Here is a 20,106-nt window from a genome sequence, read left to right as displayed (position 1 = left end):
CCAAAGCTCTCGTATTTTACACCATCAGTAGTTGCCTTCAAATGAAGTAGATAAACAGCAGAACATACAAAGAAAACCCTCTGAAGTGTAGGACGCGGAATAGGCTAAAATAAAGCGCGTTATCTTTGAGCGCTGCTGCAACATCACTGACCGCATTACATTTAAGGGCGTTTCTTCAACTAGTGGCACTTTTATCCTTGTGAAGTTGAATAAAAAAAACTTGTTCAAAAGTCACGTAACACAGTCTCATAAGTTTAAATAATTTGTCTAGTTTTAAGGTCTGTAAGAGAACAAACTTTGATATAAATATAAAAAGTATTGTAATATATTATAATATAAAAAGTATTACACAGATCTACTCTCGCAATCCATATCAATTGTACTTTATAACCATAAATGTCATTTCCACCACATGCTGTCATTTCCACCACAGAGGGCAGTGTGGTGGAAATGACATTTCTGTAGTTTTTTGTGAAAAAATGGAAGATAGCTTCACTGATTAGCTTTGAATTAATACTTAGCATTTCATGTATGCAAAATACTCATTTAACTTAAAATTTTTAGCTTTTTAAAAACACCCTTGAAGGTACAGCATGTTTGGAAATGACGTAGAATAAATATATTAACTGATCAAGCAATATTTACCTTGATTTTTCTTCATTTGTTGTTGATGAAAATTTAAATTCCCTCCATGTCCAACATGTGCTCTGATGTCACTGAACATTTCCATAGAAACCACCTAAACAATCTTTCACACAAACTTTTTAAAGGGACATTACAGTGTTGTGGTGGAAATGACACCAATACTGTGCGACAGCTATATTTTGTATAGAAAGTAATATTGATCGTGGTCTCACATTAAATACTATTATGTATTTTAATTATTTTACTAGTGCTTAATTCAGGTACATTAATAGTTACCAGATAAGTCATATTTTTAAACTGTATTTTCATTGTTGAAGTTTAAAAGTCTGGGTGTGCGACAAGGAGAAAACAGTGATTTTGACACCTATAAGGAGGTTGAAAAGTATGAAAAAAATCATAATAGAAAGGTAGTAAAAAGTTTTTAAGGTGGTTTTATTGTTAGTTTGACTAAGAAAGAGGAATTTGTCCAAAATTATATGTATTTTTATAAATATGACCAAAGAACATAAAAGTGCCCATAGTCTAAGACTCACCCTTAAATGTAAGAATTACCGATGGGATTATATGTATTTATTAATTGTTGTTATTATTACTATTATCAGCTTTTAATAAATTCTGATTTGAGTTGAAATATTTTATTTTATCAGTATACTAGTAAAGACAATACTGCAGAATACGGCTATAGGAAATGTTCTCGAAAAACGTTCATTTATTTTACCATTCGCGTAATACTGCGATTGACTAATCAGAATTTAATACTCCAGAGAGTCGCGTAACATATCTTAATATGCCTGTTTAACAATTGCCTCACCAATGTTTTCAGGACTTAATGTCGCTATTTTGATTTAAGCTGTAGTAAACAAGAAGGTGATGGAAAGGCACATTTCGCAACCACCTTGCTTCAGTGCATTTTTGTAGCCCAACAAGTCTTTCAGGTAAATTCATATAGGTGGGTGTGTCTCTGTGCAGACGCTGATGTCACGGCTTTCAAAGATCACTTCACTGCAGACAAACTTCTGCAGCGATCTGCATCTATTTTCAGACACACTACCGGACTTGCTATTGACATTTGCTATTTATTATCTGGAATATGCCCTTTGTGTGAAGAATCAAGGTGGAGGTTGCATCAAGGTATTGTAAATTAGCATAAAATGACAATTGTTTTAGGCTACAGTGTCAGCAAGTCAGTCTGTGTAAGCAATAGGCTTGTCTCAACTCGTTAAGTAAAGAAAATGATGTTTATTTTACTTATATTGTATAGGTTTTAAATAGTTAACGTCCATAATACCATTAAACTAAATGATGAGCTTTTTAGCTAATGAATCAACGCATTGTCTTGCAAGTCATCGGAGTAATGGATGTGTAAACTGAACGTAAACAGAGTAGTCGTCATACTGGTTCTCTTGGATCAAAATTCTTAAAGATGTGCAAAACAATTAGGATATTATGACAGTTATCATATTATGAGATTCTACTAGTTATCAGATTATGAGAAACTACTGCTTATCCATTTCAATGTAGGCTACCCAAAATAATTATGGTAGTGTAATGTTTTTTATATAGCCTACCATGGAAATATTATGTTTTTTTTGACGTACTAGGCAAATACCATGGTGAAAAGTACTATGCACCATGGTATTTAGCATCTAATCACCTTACCATTGTACGTGAACCGCCAGAGTACTTTTTGTAAGGTGTTTTTTTGTTTGTTTGTTTGTTTTTTGTGGGGGGGGGTCTTCTTTTAACTCACAAGTATCACTTGCTTTCCCAATAGCTGGTTTCTTTCAATGCAATGTGTCTGTCTCTTGATAGTTTTTTTCTGTGGCTGGGTACAGCCGTGAGTAATTTCATATCATGCCCCTGGCACTGAATAAAACTGAAGCCCATCCAGCAGGAGGGAGTGTGTGTTTCATCCACCTTTCGCTCTGTCGTTCATTCTTACTTCAATATTCTCCAGACCCAGAGAGAATGATGTATGATTTATCTGACCCTGCCAGTGCGTTCAAAGACCTGACATTAGACCGGCTCAGATGAAGCATGGTTTGTGGCCATTCATCTGCCTGTGATTAGAGGAGAGTGCAGTGAACCGTACAAGCTGCTTCCCTCAAGCCCACCCTTATGCTTTAAACTGCTGTTTTCAGTCCTCTCTTGGCTTTCTGCAGGTAACGCATTCTGACAGTGCCCGAGTGTGGGCGTATGTCAGCACGGCTTGCTTATGCATGTGAAATAGGTGTAAATTTGATCCCTGGTCTGCAGGGTGCAGTTGAAGCATCTGGATAATCAGAGTAACACTTTCAACAAGTGTTAAGTACAGCGGCTGTTGTTGACTGCTTGTTTTTTTCAGGGTTATCCTTAAGCAATCTTAAGAATGCAATCATATTTATTTTATTTAATCCACACAATGAAATGTTTAACGTACAGTTGCGTTATGCATGTCTAAAATGATCCCAGCTGTCATGCACCATTAATCTGGGCACAGTTTGATGCACTTTTTTTCAAGTGAACATAAAAGCCTATTATTTGCTCTTGCGTCTGTGCACACCGGAGCGATTGTTAGTCATCTCACAATGTAACACCTGTGCAAAGATAACATCAAACTCATATTCATCACCTTCCAAGTCTCAGCCTGGATCTTCAGAATGAAAGATTTTTGGATATGCCTCCTAATGAATTGCCAGAGCACTGTTTTCCATCAGTCAACATAGTTTTTTACTTTAAAAAGAGGTTTCTGGTATTGCCTGCATAATGGGCAAGTTCAGCCACCTCCATCAAAGCCATCAAAAACAATCTGTGCATTTCCTAAGAATGCATTCAGTGTAGGGACGAAGTATAGGGTGAATCTGGAGTCAGTGCAGCAGTAACATGCAAATAACGAAGCTGATCTCTTGTATTCTTAAGGGCCGTTCACACAGAATGCGTTTTTGTATTCCACTGTGCTGATTTTCCATTGTTTTTGTATGTAAAGATGCTCTAGAATCTAGATGAATGTCTTTGACTGTTGTGCTCGCATCTTTTTGCAATGTCTCATGCATATAGTGTTCTAAAAATGTGGCTCTCAAGTTAAAATATCAACTGCTTATCTGGACCTTGATTGTTTTTTTGCATTCCACTGATCTGATTTCCCATAGTTTTTCTTTGGAAATGTGTTAGACGGAAGTGTTTGACTGATTCACTCATGTCTCTATTGCAATGTTTTGCACATTATACACCACTAAAAACGTGTTGCTCAAGTTAAAAGATCAACCTTTAAAAAATTGTGTCTCTAGACCTTGGGCTTTTATTTTTTTTATTTCCACTGCCCTGCTTCTCACGTTTTCACATTCCATTGCACTTATTTTCTAACCGTTTTGACCGTTGCTTTTACCTGTTGCGTCTTTTGCAGCATATCGCTCATGACATGCCGCTAAAAAGAGTGGCTCTCAAGTTCTTCAACTTTTAAAAAAAAGTAGTTAAATTTCTTCTTTTTTTTTAAGCTCAAAAACACATTCTGTGTGAATCACACTTTAGGCTGAACCGGTCATGACCTTAGTATCAACTTTGAGACTTGCATACACCATGTCATGGAGATTTTTGCATTTTTGCACAGACTACTGTCAGCAGAGATCCTCCCAAAGGTACAACAGTATTTTTTTTTTTAGATTTGCATAACACAAGACTTCAGACCAAAAGTGTCTAAGTTAGCACAATGGAGCATTGTTTGGTCAAAACACGTTTAGAGCTCGAACTAATCTGTGGGGGTGCACAAAAACTTAGTAAAATGTACAAAAGAATGGTTTGATTTAAATATAGTTCTGAAAACGTGTTTACAGAAATGTTTCGAGACGTTTTCGGAAATGCCTGCGTCAAACGCGGAGTCTAAGGTGTAATTGTGTGCTTCTGTCCTGACCTCATAATTGCATTGTCACCAAAACCACAGTCGAAAATGAAGCAGCGCAGTATAGAAGGATTAAGTTCCTTCGGGTCATGCAGGGTGGTAATCTGGCAGGCGTGCATGTCAGAGCAGGTCAGTGTGCGTGTTGTCGTTATGATGAGACGCGCTCTGACTAAGTATATGTGGCCTTCTGCCTGTCGCTTCTTTCTGTTGCTGAGAAGGGAGCAATGGGCGAAAGCCCATCCTCTGTGAACATATATCCGATGTCTGCTGTCTGTATAGGCCCAAATTCTGTTATTTTGAGGACAACCACGTTGATACACTTTGGCCTTTGAAAATAAATAGGCTACAAAGGATAATGTCTGTGCCAGAGCACACTAATTGGTCTTTGTGCGTTTACTGCTTTTGTGCAACTGGAGATAAATCACTCCATTTTCTTTTTTTAATGTGAGCTAAATTATAGGACTGAGCCGTAATTGACTTAAAGACGTGTTGACGATTTTATGTCCACGTGTCGTGAAACAGAAAAGGAATCAGACGACTACCATACCTTTTCTTATTTCGTAGTCACCCTTGTGATCAGTAGATTATTGTTTTCAGTTAATCTCTTTAGGCACATAAATTGCAAATGTGGTTGAATAATAAATGAAGGATTTTAATGTCATATTTTTGCTTTTTTTGTTCTCTCGGGTATTGATTGTTTACTGAATAGAGCTGTGTCTGTCTATTTAGTATCTCTCCACAATTCCTCTCTGACCTTTCTGTGGCCTTTTATTGAGTATTTAAGTTTATGACGGTACCAGGCTGCTCACATCTTGACATTCAGAATGCACAGTTAATAATCTTATAAATCTTTTTCAAATGTTTAACAGTTCAGATGCTAGGCAACTCTGTTGTTAGAGTTAACTAATACTACAACTAAAATCATTAATTGAAATAAAGCTGAAATGAAATCAAATATAAATATTAAATAAAAAACAAAAACAAAAAAAAAACTGAATTAAAAATGAAATGAAAATGATAAATGGTGACTTTGAAGTTTAAGTAAGATTACTAAAACTGAAATAAAAAATAAAAAGATAAAAATAGCGAAAGCATATAACAGAATTACTAAAATAAAAATGAAAACAAAATATAAAATTAAAAGCTAATTCAAAATATCAATAAATACAATAATACATAACACATAACATTGCCGAAATCTTTAGGGTTAAATTATTTAGACAAAAATATTGTCTTTTGTGAAGTGTTTGATGATAGATCCAGTTCTAAATGATCTGTTTAACCTCTTCTTTGATCATTTTGTGTTGTCTTGTAGATCAGGAGTTCTGGGCACAGTGTAACCCCACTTTCTGCTGTAGGGGAGTTGGGGGAGCATCTCTCTTTGGCCTCCCTTGATTCTTTGGAGGCCATGTCGGAAGGAGAAGCCCCCTCCGCCTTCACCCGAGGCAGCCGCTCCCGAGCGAGCCTCCCCGTGGTCAAGTCAAATAACCAGACCAAGGACAGGTCATTAGGTAAAGTACTGACTCAGTGTTTTCAAGTTTTTAACGCATGGGTGTGTTTTTGATTTATTTATTCCCCCATGATTGTCAATAGGTATTTTGAAGTAATGTTGATGAAGTTACAAATCAAGTTTTAAGGCAAGGCTGATGTTAGTCAGATATTAGTAAATTAAGAGTATTTTTAAATCCATGTTGCACGTTAAAAGAGAAGATCAGTAAGTCCCTGTTGTTATTTTAAACAGAATATTTGAATATTATAATTGAATTCTCACTGAAACCCTTTATAGCTTTGTAGCTTTCTTTGTTAAAGAAATAGTGTGTAATATAAACTTAATATAACACGTTTTGACAAAGTGCCTACCTTTGGGCATGTCAGACCAAATGTTGATGCCATTTCTAATGTTTTTGCTATTTTTGGCAGCTGGCCTTTTGTAGTTTTTTTTTTTTTTCATACACAAAGCATAAACTGTTTTTTACTCTCAGCATATCATACAATGGTTTCAAATGGACTCGTTACTTTTAGGATATCATTTAAAGACACTTAACTTTTTGGAAATATTCTTGAGGTGAATGTGCAAAAACTGGGCATTCTTTCACTTTAATTGGTAAATTTCTTAATGTGAATATGCTTTATTTTTAATAAAAGCTCTATATCACTTCATGCATGTTTAAACATCTGGTTCATGTTACAGCTAGAGAGCAAATTGTACATTTTGCTCCAAATATCGCAAGGCAAGAAAATGCTTACACTGCATTCCTCCCAGACCCCATTTGGGCTGTCTCAAGAGAATCATTTAATGAAGGGTCTAGGACAGAATGCAGTTGTCTCCATTTACCATTGGTACCCTTGCTGTACTGTATGCATTTAAGGTATATGTATACAGCTTTTAATCATTCCATACTTAAAGGGGTCATATGATGTTGTTAAAAAGAACATTATTTTGTGTATTTGGTGTAATGAAATGTTTTTATGCGGTTTAAAGTTTAAAAAACACATTATTTTCCACATACTGTACATTATTATTTCTCCCTTTATGCCCCGCCTTTCTGAAACGTGTTGATTTTTACAAAGCTCATCGGTCTGAAAAGCGAGGTGTGCTGTGATTGGCCAGCTATCCAGTGCGTTATGATTGGCCGAATACCTCAAGCATGTGACGGAAATGTTACGCCCCTTACCATACTGTCAGGCCGTGTCCCGGAGCGACAATTCAAAAACATTAAAACCCATTATAAATGAGGCGTTTGTCCAGTGGGGACATAATAACAGATTATAATGACTTATACTGTCTTTTTACGCGTTGGTTGCATTGCGCCGCGTAAACATAAAACCATGTCTGCATTTGTGATAGGAGAAATGACAAACAAGTGCTACTCTACACTGCTCAAAACGAGCCGTTTTAGGTAGGCGTGGTTGACTCTTAACTTTTATAAAGAATATCTCTTTGGATTTGAGACTTTAGTCTTTGCAACTTTAGAGATCTTCTTTATGCACCAAGAGCTTGTAACACTTCAAAGAGAAAGGAAAAATTGAAATCGCATCATATGACCCCTTTAATTCGTCTCTAAAGTCCTGCAGAAATCTTACATTTTACATATTGTGCTATTATCAATCTCTTATACTTGGTTTATATTTAGGTGTCCTCTACCTGCAGTATGGAGAAGAGACCAAACAGATCCGAATGCCCAATGAGGTGACGGGTGCAGACACCATCAAGGCTCTGTTTGTCAGTGCCTTTCCTCAGCACCTCACTATGAAGATACTGGAGTCCCCCAGCGTGGCTATATACATCAAAGATGACATGAGGAATATGTACTATGAGTTGACTGATGTCAGGTGTGTGTTTTGCTCAACAGAAACTCTTGTCATTGTCAGACATGAATTTTTTTAACATGAATTATATAATTAATTTAAAACATATAATATACTATGTACAAAATATTAGGTTATGTTAAATATCGCAAAAATATCACAGCCATTCCCTTTTAAAGTGTGCTTAGTTATAAGTGCAGAAAATTGCATGCAGTGGTTGATTGTAAGTACGTTCAAACTGTTGGGTGACTCCCTTTTCCACACCCTACTCTTCGCTGGCCTGCAGCTTCCTAACAAGTCAGCAGGAATAGAAAGAGAGCTTGATCAATCTGTTCTCTCTGTGTGTGTGTGTGTGTTATTCGGCACAGGATGGGCTTGGTTTTTTAACAAGCGTTATAGTTATGAGGAAGTAGCTTGTGTTGACACGCTTCTAACCTTTGTGTCGCTGTGAGCTGCAGCTCATTGTAGTAACGCTCTGTTCTGCCTCATTGAACCTGAATTTTTAAGTGTTATTTACACCACAACACTTTGGACTTAACACCAAGAAAAAATATATACACCACCATTCAAATGTTTGGTCTCTCTCTAATATTACTAATAAAAAATAAGAATATATTAGTATAATATATTATATTATAATAAATGTATTAATGTCCATGTTTGTCAATAATATATATATATATATATATATATAAACACTTATTAACACTTTTATTCTGCAAGGATTGATTACTTTTATCAGAAAGTGACAATAAATACTTGAATGCTCCAAAAATTGTATATCACATATATGCTGTTTTTCTGAGCTTGCTATTCATAAAAAAAAATCCACAGAAATATTTAGCAGCAGAACTATTTTTCACTTACACACTTCACAGTGTTTACTGTATTTTTGGTAAGCAAATGAGACTTCTTTCAAAACCATTTAAAAAATATTCTTACCCCAACATTTTGAATGGTTGTGTAATAAACAATATTAATATTCTAAAATTATATATACATTTGTGTTTTCTTTTTCTTTGCAGGAACATCACATCACACTCTTGCTTGAAAGTTTATCACAAAGACCCAGCTCAGGCCTTCAATCACAACGCAAAAGCCAATAATGGAGAAATTAAGGTGAGTGACGAGAGTTTGATCACTGTCCCATTACTATTACTCTTCATGTTCAACTCAGAAATCATCTTTAACTCAAACAACTTTTTTTGCTTTCAATATCGTTTGCTGCTCGTGTTAAACAGGTGGCAGGATCCTGAAGGTTAACGTTCTGCATATGCTCTTTAGAGCTCAGAATTTGAAGCAAATACTTGCCACACCCATTAATTTTGGCAGGGGGCCCACTGATTGTTCTCTCCACTGTTGCGCAATTATAATGGGCAGGTCACCTTTAGCAAAATAGGTTGGCTCTGAGATCTAAGATCTTTACTGTATGTCAAAGGCACAATAGTGTTTGCCACGCTGCGTTAAAGTGCATTGTTTGGCATCAGGAATGTATATAATGCAGAATTATGCCAATGTCTCCGAAGCTGAAGCTGTAATTACATTTTAAAAAGACAAACAATGCCTGTTCCTTATCTCATTATGCAAGATACGGAATTTGATTTAAAGTGGACATAAAACGCACAGTTTCTGCCAATCTCATGTTAATCTTGAGTACCTATAGAGTAGTATTGCATCCTTCATATCCGAAGAGTCTTTAGTTTTATCAGATTTATAAAAGAAAGATACAGCTTTACAGCTTCTCTCGGAGAAAAAAAAAAAAGCTAAAGTGTCACAAGCACATTTGTGTTGTTTACATTATATGCACTTATGTGCCGATTGCCAACAAAACACAGACATTTGTTGCAGTTTTACTTACCGCCTGAGGTTCCGACTTTTCCCGGTAACGTCCTGATCAGGATTTCTATATTGGCTATAATATCCAGGTTTTGGCTTTGTTTGCGCTGCACAGAACGATCGGTGTTATGACATCAAAGTACCATGAGAGCTATAGAGAACAGACGGCTCCTTATGCTTTCAAATTGCTCTCGCAATACTTTGATGTCATACACCAATCAGTCTGCAAAGCACTGATTCAAGTAGAACACACCTAATATGTACGCGTATTTGCATCGCTTTGACCATTCTCTGTAGATCCCATCTTCTCACGTGCCATGATTGGTCAATTATGTACAATGCCTGCATGTTATTGGTCAAACTACTTTTTGATCATAACCTTCAGCAAAACAGGAAACAGGAAAACAAAGACAAAAGCTGGATATTTTAGGCAATATGGAAATCCTGGCCCCGGAAATACAAACTGCATCCACTGTTCCCTTAACGCTAGGTTCTTTGGGAAGCTGAACAAGGTTATCTTTCCCTCACAACCAAAAACACACTTCTTTGGAGACATTCTTCTCGAGCAAGCCCTGTGCAGCGCTGCCGACAACTTCCGTAACCGAATGAAGCACGCTGATGGCCGTGCTCTCGCTCGGTTGATGTGTGCGCGCGCTCTTCCGGGAGAAGTGCCCAGATAAGGAATTCTCGAAAATACTCGCCATACTCGGAAAAAAAAACTTTCCGAAACTTATTCGAACCCAGAAGGAGTGTATTTGCTACAGAAATACTCCGTCATACGCCCAACTCGTCTTTTGAAACTTTGGCCATATTTAGCATAAGAATCCAACTCTTTAACAGTGTAAATAATTCAGAATGCATGAAATAGCATTAGACCTCCCCTTTAACTTGATGTAATAAAATAACTCAAACTAAAATAAAAATGTAAAAGAATAGACATTGAATAAAAAACTAAAATATTAAAATTGTAACTAAAATTAAAATGAAACCCCCCCCCCCCTTTAAGAAACAGATTTAATTGAAACCCAAGCTCTAGGCATCTTGCTTTCTAATCAAACCCATCTGCTTTCCATGAATCCATGCATATACATTTATGATATTGACCTACAAACGTACAGTAGGATAATGTTATTCATGTTTAATATCACTTTAGCTACTAGATGTAGTTTTGAAATGCATAAAAGTGCAAAAAAATATTTATTTCAGGCCAGAAATGTACTCTTAGCATCCTATATCTAACAGGATGAGTAACACTTTTTGGAGTTGTTCTGCTGTGGTGTAATTTGCTTTATCTAATTATAAGCAATTCTGGAGAAGACTGCACTGTCTCCAGCTATCTCATCCATATCTTGAGTTCAACAGGCCATGGAGGATTGGGAAGAGGATAATTCAAAGCCAAAATTCCTTGGCTGGGTGTGGAGATGAACTGAGGTCAAGCTCTCAGGAGAGCACAGCAGCGGATGCGCCTGACCATGTAGTTCTCCGCTCTAATGAGAGTGCAGAAGGGACCAGCTCCTGTCTGCACCACCACACCACCCACAACACAAACAGCCTGCTGTTTAGCTAGGCTTATGTGTTCTTCATAACAATGTCTAGTGCAGAAAACGGGTAGCTAGATGATATACAGCTATATCAATAGAGCAGACCCACTTGAAACCCAGTGCAATTAACTGTATTTTGAACATTTTCTTAAGCATAGTTTGTTCAGAAGAATGAGTCTAGACGAGGGATGTGCAAAACTGCATATTTGCAAAATTGACTAGTCAGCAGTTGGTCTGAACAACTAATCCACTAGTAAGCCCACTATAATTTGGCTGGCTCAGGGTTATGTCCACCTGTCTCCAGTCAAACATTGTTTTTAAATAGGGTGATTGATATCAGTATTGTTATTGTTACCTACATTTTTTTTTTCATTTCATCAGTAAAATAAAATATAATTATGCAATGAAAATGAGAAATGTTGCCTATTAACTGACCTAAAATATATTAAAAAATGAAGTACTAAATTTACTTAAACTACTTAAAAAGAGGAACCAAGAATATTTTTATTACTTAAACAGTAATCAAAATTAAAGCTAAATAGAAATATAAAAAACTAATAAATGAGACCATTTAAATTTGATCTAAATTTAAAATGAAAGCTGAAAATATAAAAATAAAAGCTAATTCGAAATATTATTAATGACTTAAAATAGTATATACATAATAGATATTCTACAAAACAATGGGCTAAATAACCATACTTTTTTATTGCACATAACTGTCATAGCCGTACCTTCATGAGAAACCTGGAAATATCAGGGCATTTGAAAATTTGTGATTTTAGAGTTTGGAAAATTGCTGAAATCTTTAAAAGGTCATTGAAATTTCTGTTGCAAAAATATATATATATAAGTTATGCTCGGCTCTACATTATTCAGTGTTTTTGGGGGTTTAGTCTCTGTGAAATTAGTTTGAAAATTCTTGACCATTAATTGAGAGAAAAGGGATGGAATTAAATTGGTCCAAAAGTGTGGGAACCCAATGCATAATAACAGGAACATTGTTCACATGCAGCAGGCAATATGAAATTTAATAGAAATGCATTCAATTTATTGAATTTGTTTTAGAAGTGATGCTTTGTTGGCTGGAGCAGCAATACTTTAAACGGGATGAATTTATAAACATAACATCTCACAGATGGTTTTAGTGTTTTGACAGTTACAGTTTGCACACTAAAGCTAAAATCTGCAAAATGTTGGATTTCCAAATGTAGTCCCTTTAGAGCACCACCGCTAAAAAACATCTGAACTCACCAGTTCCTGACAAGCTAGTTGACCAACTAGTCATTTCGCAGAAGGAAGTGCCTGTACACATGTTCCATCACTGCTGGAATGACCAACCGGCCACTCCCATTTTATCTCAACACAGTGTGTTTTGCACATGTGTCAATTTGCGTTCATGGGACAATAAGATCTCCAACATGTGACCCTGCAGTAGTTTCACTGGCACAGCTGTGCAAAAACACTGCACTCTGCCCACATGTTGTAGTATTGGGAAACCCTTTTCCCACCTAAACCAAATTTTAGATTAGTGGGATGAAAGGAACTAAAAACAAATGGATGTGTAAAACAGGTCCTCTGAGAGCGTGAGAAAGCAAACATGCACAGACACGTTTGCTGATGTGATGCACTTATTTTGAAGGATTGCAAAAATGGACCCATTTTCTGTAATGTTTGGGCCTGATGATATATTGGCCTTTCATTTTAGCTGTTTATCAATGCTGCAAATCTCTTGAAAGTTGAAGTTTGTTTTTCATACACATAATTTATAGACCCATGTACAATGATGCTCTGTGAATTAGCTTTCCCAGGTGCTTTGCATCACTTCTGACATGTGGCAAACTAAAGGTCCTAGAGACTTTTGCGTTTAAACATGCATGTTTGCAGTACATTTGGTTCCTGTGGTCACATGAGAAATATTAAGTTAATTTTATGGAGACCTTTATGTACCCATTGAAATAAGACACCTATTTTGAGCTTAGATAATACAATAATGAAACTATGGCTGCACCTGTTTAAACATGCCTGACTCAGTTTGGGTTGTCCTTCGTGAGAACTTGGTCTGTTTCTAACAGCAAATTTCTTTAAAGAAATCTTTAAGAAGCAATGACAGACAGACTTAACTCTTAGGTATTTTATTTGAAGCTTGTATTGTCTTGTCATTCATATGATACAGTTTTCAGGATATAAGCATTCAGCCAAATCATCAACCAAATGCATTGTGCAATTATAATTTTCTTGGTTCCTCTTATTAATGTGGTCTGAAACTAGACCTGAGGTTATAAGGACAGGTTTGGAGAATATTGTTCGTCTTTAGGCTAATGCAGTGGGTGTTGGTACTCTGAATGGCAGATAATTCACCTGCACGCACACTCTGTCTGTGGGCTTTATTACTGCACGCTTAAGCATGACCACTGTACAAAGACAGGTCTGGGCAGGGCTATTGTCTGTGCTTTTGCACTGGTTCCATCTTTTGTTCACATCTGTGCTCTTGTCTGAACATAAATCTTATCAACACAGTCATACAATACAATTTTTGTTTTTAGTGTCCTGCTTTGAAAACTTCTCTGTGAAGATTAATCATTTTCGTGACAAATATGTAATAAAAAGCTCCTTTTCATTAAATTCAAAGATCCTTTTCATATCCATTGACTTTCTTTGAGAGTTGTTTACCAGCAGTTTTCTACTGGTGGGATAGCGTTCTGAATAACATGGTCACGGACAGCCAGAGGAAACAAAAAAACAATGCAATCTATGTAAATAATACAATGCAACTAACCATATAATCATGCACAGTTATAGCAAAGTATGTGTTACGGGGCTGACAAGACGTGAGACGTGCGGATCCATGTGCAAGCTTTATTAACAGCAGAGGAGGTCAGAAACACAGGCAGGGTCGAACAGTGGCAAACAGGTATATGGCGGGCAAGACACAAGAATAGTCCTAGGGCTAGCGTAGGTCAACGATCGGCGAACAGAATCACAAGGGCGAGACTAAAGTGATAAATCCAGGAAAACAGGCAAAGATCAGAAACCGAGAAAACATACAAGGCAAGACTAGGCTAAGCTAGGAAGCTAAAGAGGGCTCTGTAGAGTAGCTATCACTGCTGGCGATAAGCGCATACAATACTCGGCAGAGAATGGTTGTTTGAGTGAGTGTTATATAGTGAATGTGTGATTGATGACAGCTGTGTGCAATAAGTGCTGTGTGCAATCAGTGCAATGGCTGATGGGATATGTAGTCCGGGATGACATGCAACAGTTTGTGTTGTGCGAGAGTCACTGTAATGGAAGGGTGACCTCTGGTGGTGATTGAACGGAAGTCCATGGACAGAATTCGTGACAGAGCCCCCCCGCCCCCAAGGAGCGGCTTCCAGACGCTCCAAACCCTATACGATCCAGGTGGGCGGTGGAGTGGAGGCGGAACAGGGGGAGGGATGGAGGGCCAGATCCAAGGATAGGAGAGACCAGGGACTGAGGCAGAGCCGGCGGAGCAGGGAGCCAGGGTGGAGCCGGCAGTACAGGTGGAGCTGAGGACCACCACAGTGTTACGGGGCTGACAAGACGTGAGACGTGCGGATCCATATGCAAGCTTTATTAACATGAGAGGAGGTCAGAAACACAGGCAGGGTCGAACAATGGCAAACAGGTATATGGCGGGCAAGACACAAGAATAATCCTAGGGCTAGCGAAGGTCAACGAACGGCGAACAGAATCAAAAGGTCGAGACTAAAGGGATAAATCCAGGAAAACAGGCAAAGATCAGAAACCGAGAAAACAGACAAGGCAAGACTAGGCTAAGCTAGGATGCTAAAGAGGGCTCTGTAGAGTAGCTATCACTGCTGGCGATAAGCGCATACAATACTCGGCAGAGAATGGTTGTTTGAGTGAGTGTTATATAGTGAATGTGTGATTGATGACAGCTGTGTGCAATCAGTGCTGTGTGCAATAAGTGCTGTGTGCAATCAGTGGAATGGCTGAAGGGATATGTAGTCCGGGATGACATGCAACAGTTTGTGTTGTGCGAGAGTCACTGTAATGGAAGGGTGACTTCTGCAATATCCAGAGGGCTTGACACGAGGGGTTATCCAATAACACGAGCTAGAGTCCAGGCGAGGTGCAAACACAGTCCGAAACAGCAGGCAAAGGGTTAACTCAAGATAAACAGGCAATAATCAGGTAACACAGGAAAGCAGGCAAGAGAAGACTATGACTAGACTATGGAAACTAAAACTAAATACTTAAACAAGGACAAGGAACTGGCTCCGTAAAGTAGCTATCGCTAGGTGAGTGATAAGCGCTTACAATACTCGGCAGTGAATGGTTGTTTGAGTGAGTGTTATATAGTGAATGTGTGATTGATGACAGCTGTGTGCAATCAGTGCTGTGTGCAATAAGTGCTGTGTGCAATCAGTGGAATGGCTGAAGGGATATGTAGTCCGGGATGACATGCAACAGTTTGTGTTGTGCGAGAGTCACTGTAATGGAAGGGTGACTTCTGGTGGTGATTGAACGGAAGTCCATGGACAGGATTCGTGACAGTATGAGCTTATCAGCTTTTAAAAGGGAGGAAAATTGTTTTCTATATATTTTGTTACTGGCATCAAAGGTTGTGTGAACAGTTACACTCTACAGTATTTTGGCACAAATTTATCTGTTGCTTGGTTGAAACTAGCCAAATTAAACTGATTCCAAAACCATGAGCGAAAACATGCAAAAAGCCATGAGCAGTAGTACAAATCTAAGATAAAATAATTAGATAAATAATAAGAGTTAAAAAATTACTTGCAACAAGAGTAAATGTGGTTAGCACTGACCATGATGTCTTTTATGCGGTGAATAAATATATTGGTCATGCACCGAATTTTCAGAAAATTATAATATTTAAATTTTCCGTTTTGGCCACAATAGTTTTGGAGGGCTGAAACCATTGATCGAAACACTTAGCACTTTTCCAATGACACATTTTGAGTATGCCAGTGCCTATTTTGTGCACAAAACATGGATAAGCTACAATAGGTAAACATGTCAGCAGTGTGAATGCACTTTACCATGACCAAAAATTATGCAAGAGTAGCAATATATAAAAATTGTTTGGCTGAAATATTGAGAGTCAGTTCGTTGCCAAAGAACTTCCCTATGACTGGTTTAATTTATCAACAGGGAAAATGACACCCAGAACGTCGGTTACCCAAATTTAATTACCCAAACTTTATTTTCAGTTTCGGTTTTCAGCTAAATGAAAACCAGTTGATAACCATTATTTTACAGTTTTTCTTTCTTACACCAAAGTGTTACATACCCTCCGAAAACCTGCTTTTTTTTTAACCCAAATTCCCTCTGATATGCTTTTTCGGTCTATCCCTAGATCACAAGAGAGAGGCTCTACAGTGGCAGACAGCAGCCGGGAGGCCAAAGCCCAGTGCACACTCTGCCTCACAGTCCCATACATTCAGTCCAGGGCTCCATGTCTCCTCCTACACCACGCTCCATGCCCTCCTCCCCTTCCAGGATCCCCTTCGGTCACTCTGTTGCCATGCCTGGTGGCGCCACCTTACCCAGGGACCGTTTGTCCAACGTGCCCCCCAGTCGCTCCATCACACCCTGCCCCAGTGCCATCCTGGAGCGCCGGGACGTGAAACCGGATGAGGATCTGAGCAGCAAGAGTGTTCCTTTGTATTCAGAAGCGTACGGTTCGTCTGAGGCCAGGCACAGTGTAGCCTCATCTCAAAGCAGCCATACCGGAGACATCCCGGATGGGGCGGTGTACATCCAGCACCGCTCCATCAAGTCTGTCGGTGCATACGCAGATGGCCAGGATCTGCAGCACTCCCTCTACAGACAGAAATCTCGCAAGTACCGTGAGAGTCAGCTCGCCTCGATGGGCTCCAAAACACCGCCTGCTTCCCCTCACAGGGTCAGTGAGGTCAGAATGATTGACATGCTCCCAGGCCAGAACTCCCACATGCCCTCACAAGGTGTGGCAGCGGAAAGAGCATCACCTGTGCGAAGATCTTTCCGCAAGGACAGTAATGGAGCCATGGAGGCGGCGACCAGGGTGAGAGACAATGTGGCCTCCCCTGTTTTCACCGACCTTCCGCCCGGTCATGGAGAGAGGCCGTTTCAAGGACACGTGGCAGCCGGAAATCCTCAGAGGTGGGACTTTTTTTTTTTACCTGCAGCTTATTGTGAGACAACACAAAATGTTTTTCAGACACACTGAGGCTCATGTGTATATTCTATGATATTAAAACCTTTCCCTTTCTTCTGGTGTTGTTATTTGTTCAAATAGTGCATGAGTAATCAAAGGCTGATGGGGAAAATAACACAATAGTCATGTTGCGTGGTGAAGTAAATTAAATGTAATTGAGAAGAGGGCAAAGCCCAAAATTCACATATATGCTACCATGCCTCGAATACCAACGTTCACCACAGTTTTGCCCTCAGGAACAGAGAAAGGCAATATAATTTGCTGGTTCCCCCTTTAGCATTGTTAGCACTGTTTAATACTCCTTAGATCCTCAGCTGAATAGAATGTGATCATTTATGGAATTATCTCTTTAATGAAGTGAGTCATGTGGCCTGTGTTTTGCAGTGAAAGAATAAAGGCAATGGAGCAGCAGATAGCCAGTCTTACTGGACTCGTTCAACATGCTCTTATGAAAGGGCCAAATCCAAGTGCCAAAGGGACTTCTAGGTACATGTTCACAGAAACATTTAATGTGAATTATAAATAGCATGAATCTAATTTGTGTCAGTATAATGTGAAGATAAAAACGGTATAATGAAAACTCGTGCAAAATGATTCTAAGACTTAACGTTTTGTCTTTCTCTATAGTGAGAATCCTGTAAAGATGGGGTCTCCGGCACAGAATAGTGGTCAGTAAACATTCAGTTATTGATTATAATGATGCTTCCTTTATCATTCCATCTTGTGAATCATGGATCTGAATTTAATCTTAATTTAACCATTTTTGTGTAGTTACCAGAGCAATAACTTCATAAATTGGTGATTTTGTCCAGGCGTCTGTACTGTAACATCATCTAAAGACCCGGTTGTGCAGACAGACAGTATTTCAGCCCAGGTTCAGCCTCCTGTTAGAGACCCTGCTATATGCTCAATCCTCTCCACCTTCAGGAGAAACGTCTCTGACCTCAGACTGCAGCTCCACCAACTCAAACAGATGCAGGTACACATGAAATTCAAATGAAAAAGAGTTTCTGTCCAGGGCATCTGCTCTTTTTAAATGCTTCTCCTACAATATTGTAATGTCTTATCATAATATAGATATTAGTGCTGTCAGTCAAATAAAAAAAGTATTTTGCAATAGTTATGCAATAATTCAGTAGTGAAGCAACTTTCTTCACATATTTCACTTCTAAATAATACATTACTGTTCAAAAGTTTGGGGAGAGCAACTGCGCCCGACTGCACAATCCGACACAGCCGCCTCGCTGTCGCGAGAGCTTTTTGGCACACGTCAGCATGACATCAGAGCAAGTCGGACGTAACTCGGACACTTTTCTAACCGGCATGCATCTCGCGGTGATCACCGGTGATCGGTTCTGCTCAGATTTTGCTCATCTCAAACAAGCCTATTGTATGCCTGCTAGATGGCCCTGGTGTCGCCAACTCGAAATCTGATTGGTTAAAGCAACGTTTTCATTGCCATTTATTTTAAGCTTCAGGCGCCCGCACTGTTGATTCTGAAGGCCTCAAGGCAGATTTCTTTGACCCTGGCAACACATAATTGCTGAAATATGATTGTATAAAAGCTCTAATATAAACATACACTATTGGAAGCAGCGCAACCAAGAGAAAAGCTATGAAATGAAGAGAATAGACTAATCGGAATAATTTAATACACAATACACATTCATGGAAAAAATATATTAAAACCAAGTCAGTAATTCTGATCGTGTTTAGGCCAGCAGAGAAGGCCTTGATGGCCCTGACGGCCCACCACTGTTAAAGATTCAGTTTCAAGTAAATACTGTTCTTTTGAATTTTCTATTCATCAAAGTATCCTGAAAAGAATAATCACTGTTTTCAACATTGATAATAATAAAAAATATTTCTTGAGCACCAAATTAGCATAGGAATAAATTACATGTTAAAATGTATTAAAATAGGAAAGTTATTTCATACTGTATTTTAATAATATAGTATTACTCTTTGCAGTATTTTTTATTAAATAAATGCAGAATTGGTATGCATATTATTTTTTCAAAAACATTAAAAACTCTTACCCAATGGTAGTATATAAACACATAATATATAATTATAGTAATGTAATGTAGTGTTATAATATACACATGAGTTATAATATACAGTTGGTCAGAAGACAAGTGTGTTATAGAGCTTTTCCTTGCATATACAGCTGCAGAACCAGGATGCCATGAGGCAGATGCTGCGACAGGCAGAGCAGGAGATCTCAGAGAGGTTTTCAGACACTGTGCTGCACCTTGAGGACCCTGTTCATAGACAACGAGTCCAGGTGGAAGAAGAAAGACACAGATATCTGGGCATGGAGGAGAGAGTTCTCGTGCAACTCGGGTAAGACCATAGGACAGCAATTTTTATGGGACTTCTGATCCTGTTAAGACCTTGACATTAATTACCCATGATGAATTCATTATGGACTGGTCATCTGTAGAATGTGAGAGACAGCTGTAGACGAACAGAACAAATGCTGCGATCTAAAGGGGAAAATCAGTGCACTGATTAGCTTCTGCAAATGAGCCAGATTTGATGCTGATTAACTGCTCACGTCTGATCAAAGCTGAATTCTCCCAGATCCCCCTTACTAATTAATTATAATCCCATGCCTCCAGTCAATGCTGAATGCACACTTTAATAAACAAAGACCAGTGTAGGTTTTTAATAGATGTGAACTGAGG

The 20,106-nt window shown here is 38.4% G+C and overlaps 1 protein-coding gene across 1 annotated transcript in view; it reads left to right on the top strand.

The window, feature by feature from the left end:
- LOC107732580 (sickle tail protein homolog) overlaps positions 1 to 20,106 on the top strand; it is a 60,477-nt gene that overhangs the window by 23,052 nt on the left and 17,319 nt on the right. Inside the window, 8 exon segments of the mRNA XM_016543943.1 lie at positions 5,835 to 6,030; positions 7,654 to 7,852; positions 8,854 to 8,947; positions 16,574 to 17,361; positions 17,801 to 17,902; positions 18,044 to 18,084; positions 18,229 to 18,395; positions 19,587 to 19,762. Coding sequence (XP_016399429.1) covers positions 5,835 to 6,030; positions 7,654 to 7,852; positions 8,854 to 8,947; positions 16,574 to 17,361; positions 17,801 to 17,902; positions 18,044 to 18,084; positions 18,229 to 18,395; positions 19,587 to 19,762 — 1,763 coding nt within the window.

The sequence above is a fragment of the Sinocyclocheilus rhinocerous genome, unplaced genomic scaffold (genome assembly GCF_001515625.1).
Source record: "Sinocyclocheilus rhinocerous isolate Xijiao unplaced genomic scaffold, SAMN03320098_v1.1 scaffold1420, whole genome shotgun sequence".
In the NCBI taxonomy this organism is placed as follows: Eukaryota; Metazoa; Chordata; class Actinopteri; order Cypriniformes; family Cyprinidae; genus Sinocyclocheilus; species Sinocyclocheilus rhinocerous.
The sequence above is the reverse complement of the archived record's forward strand: the minus strand, read 5'-3'. Positions and strand labels throughout refer to the sequence as shown.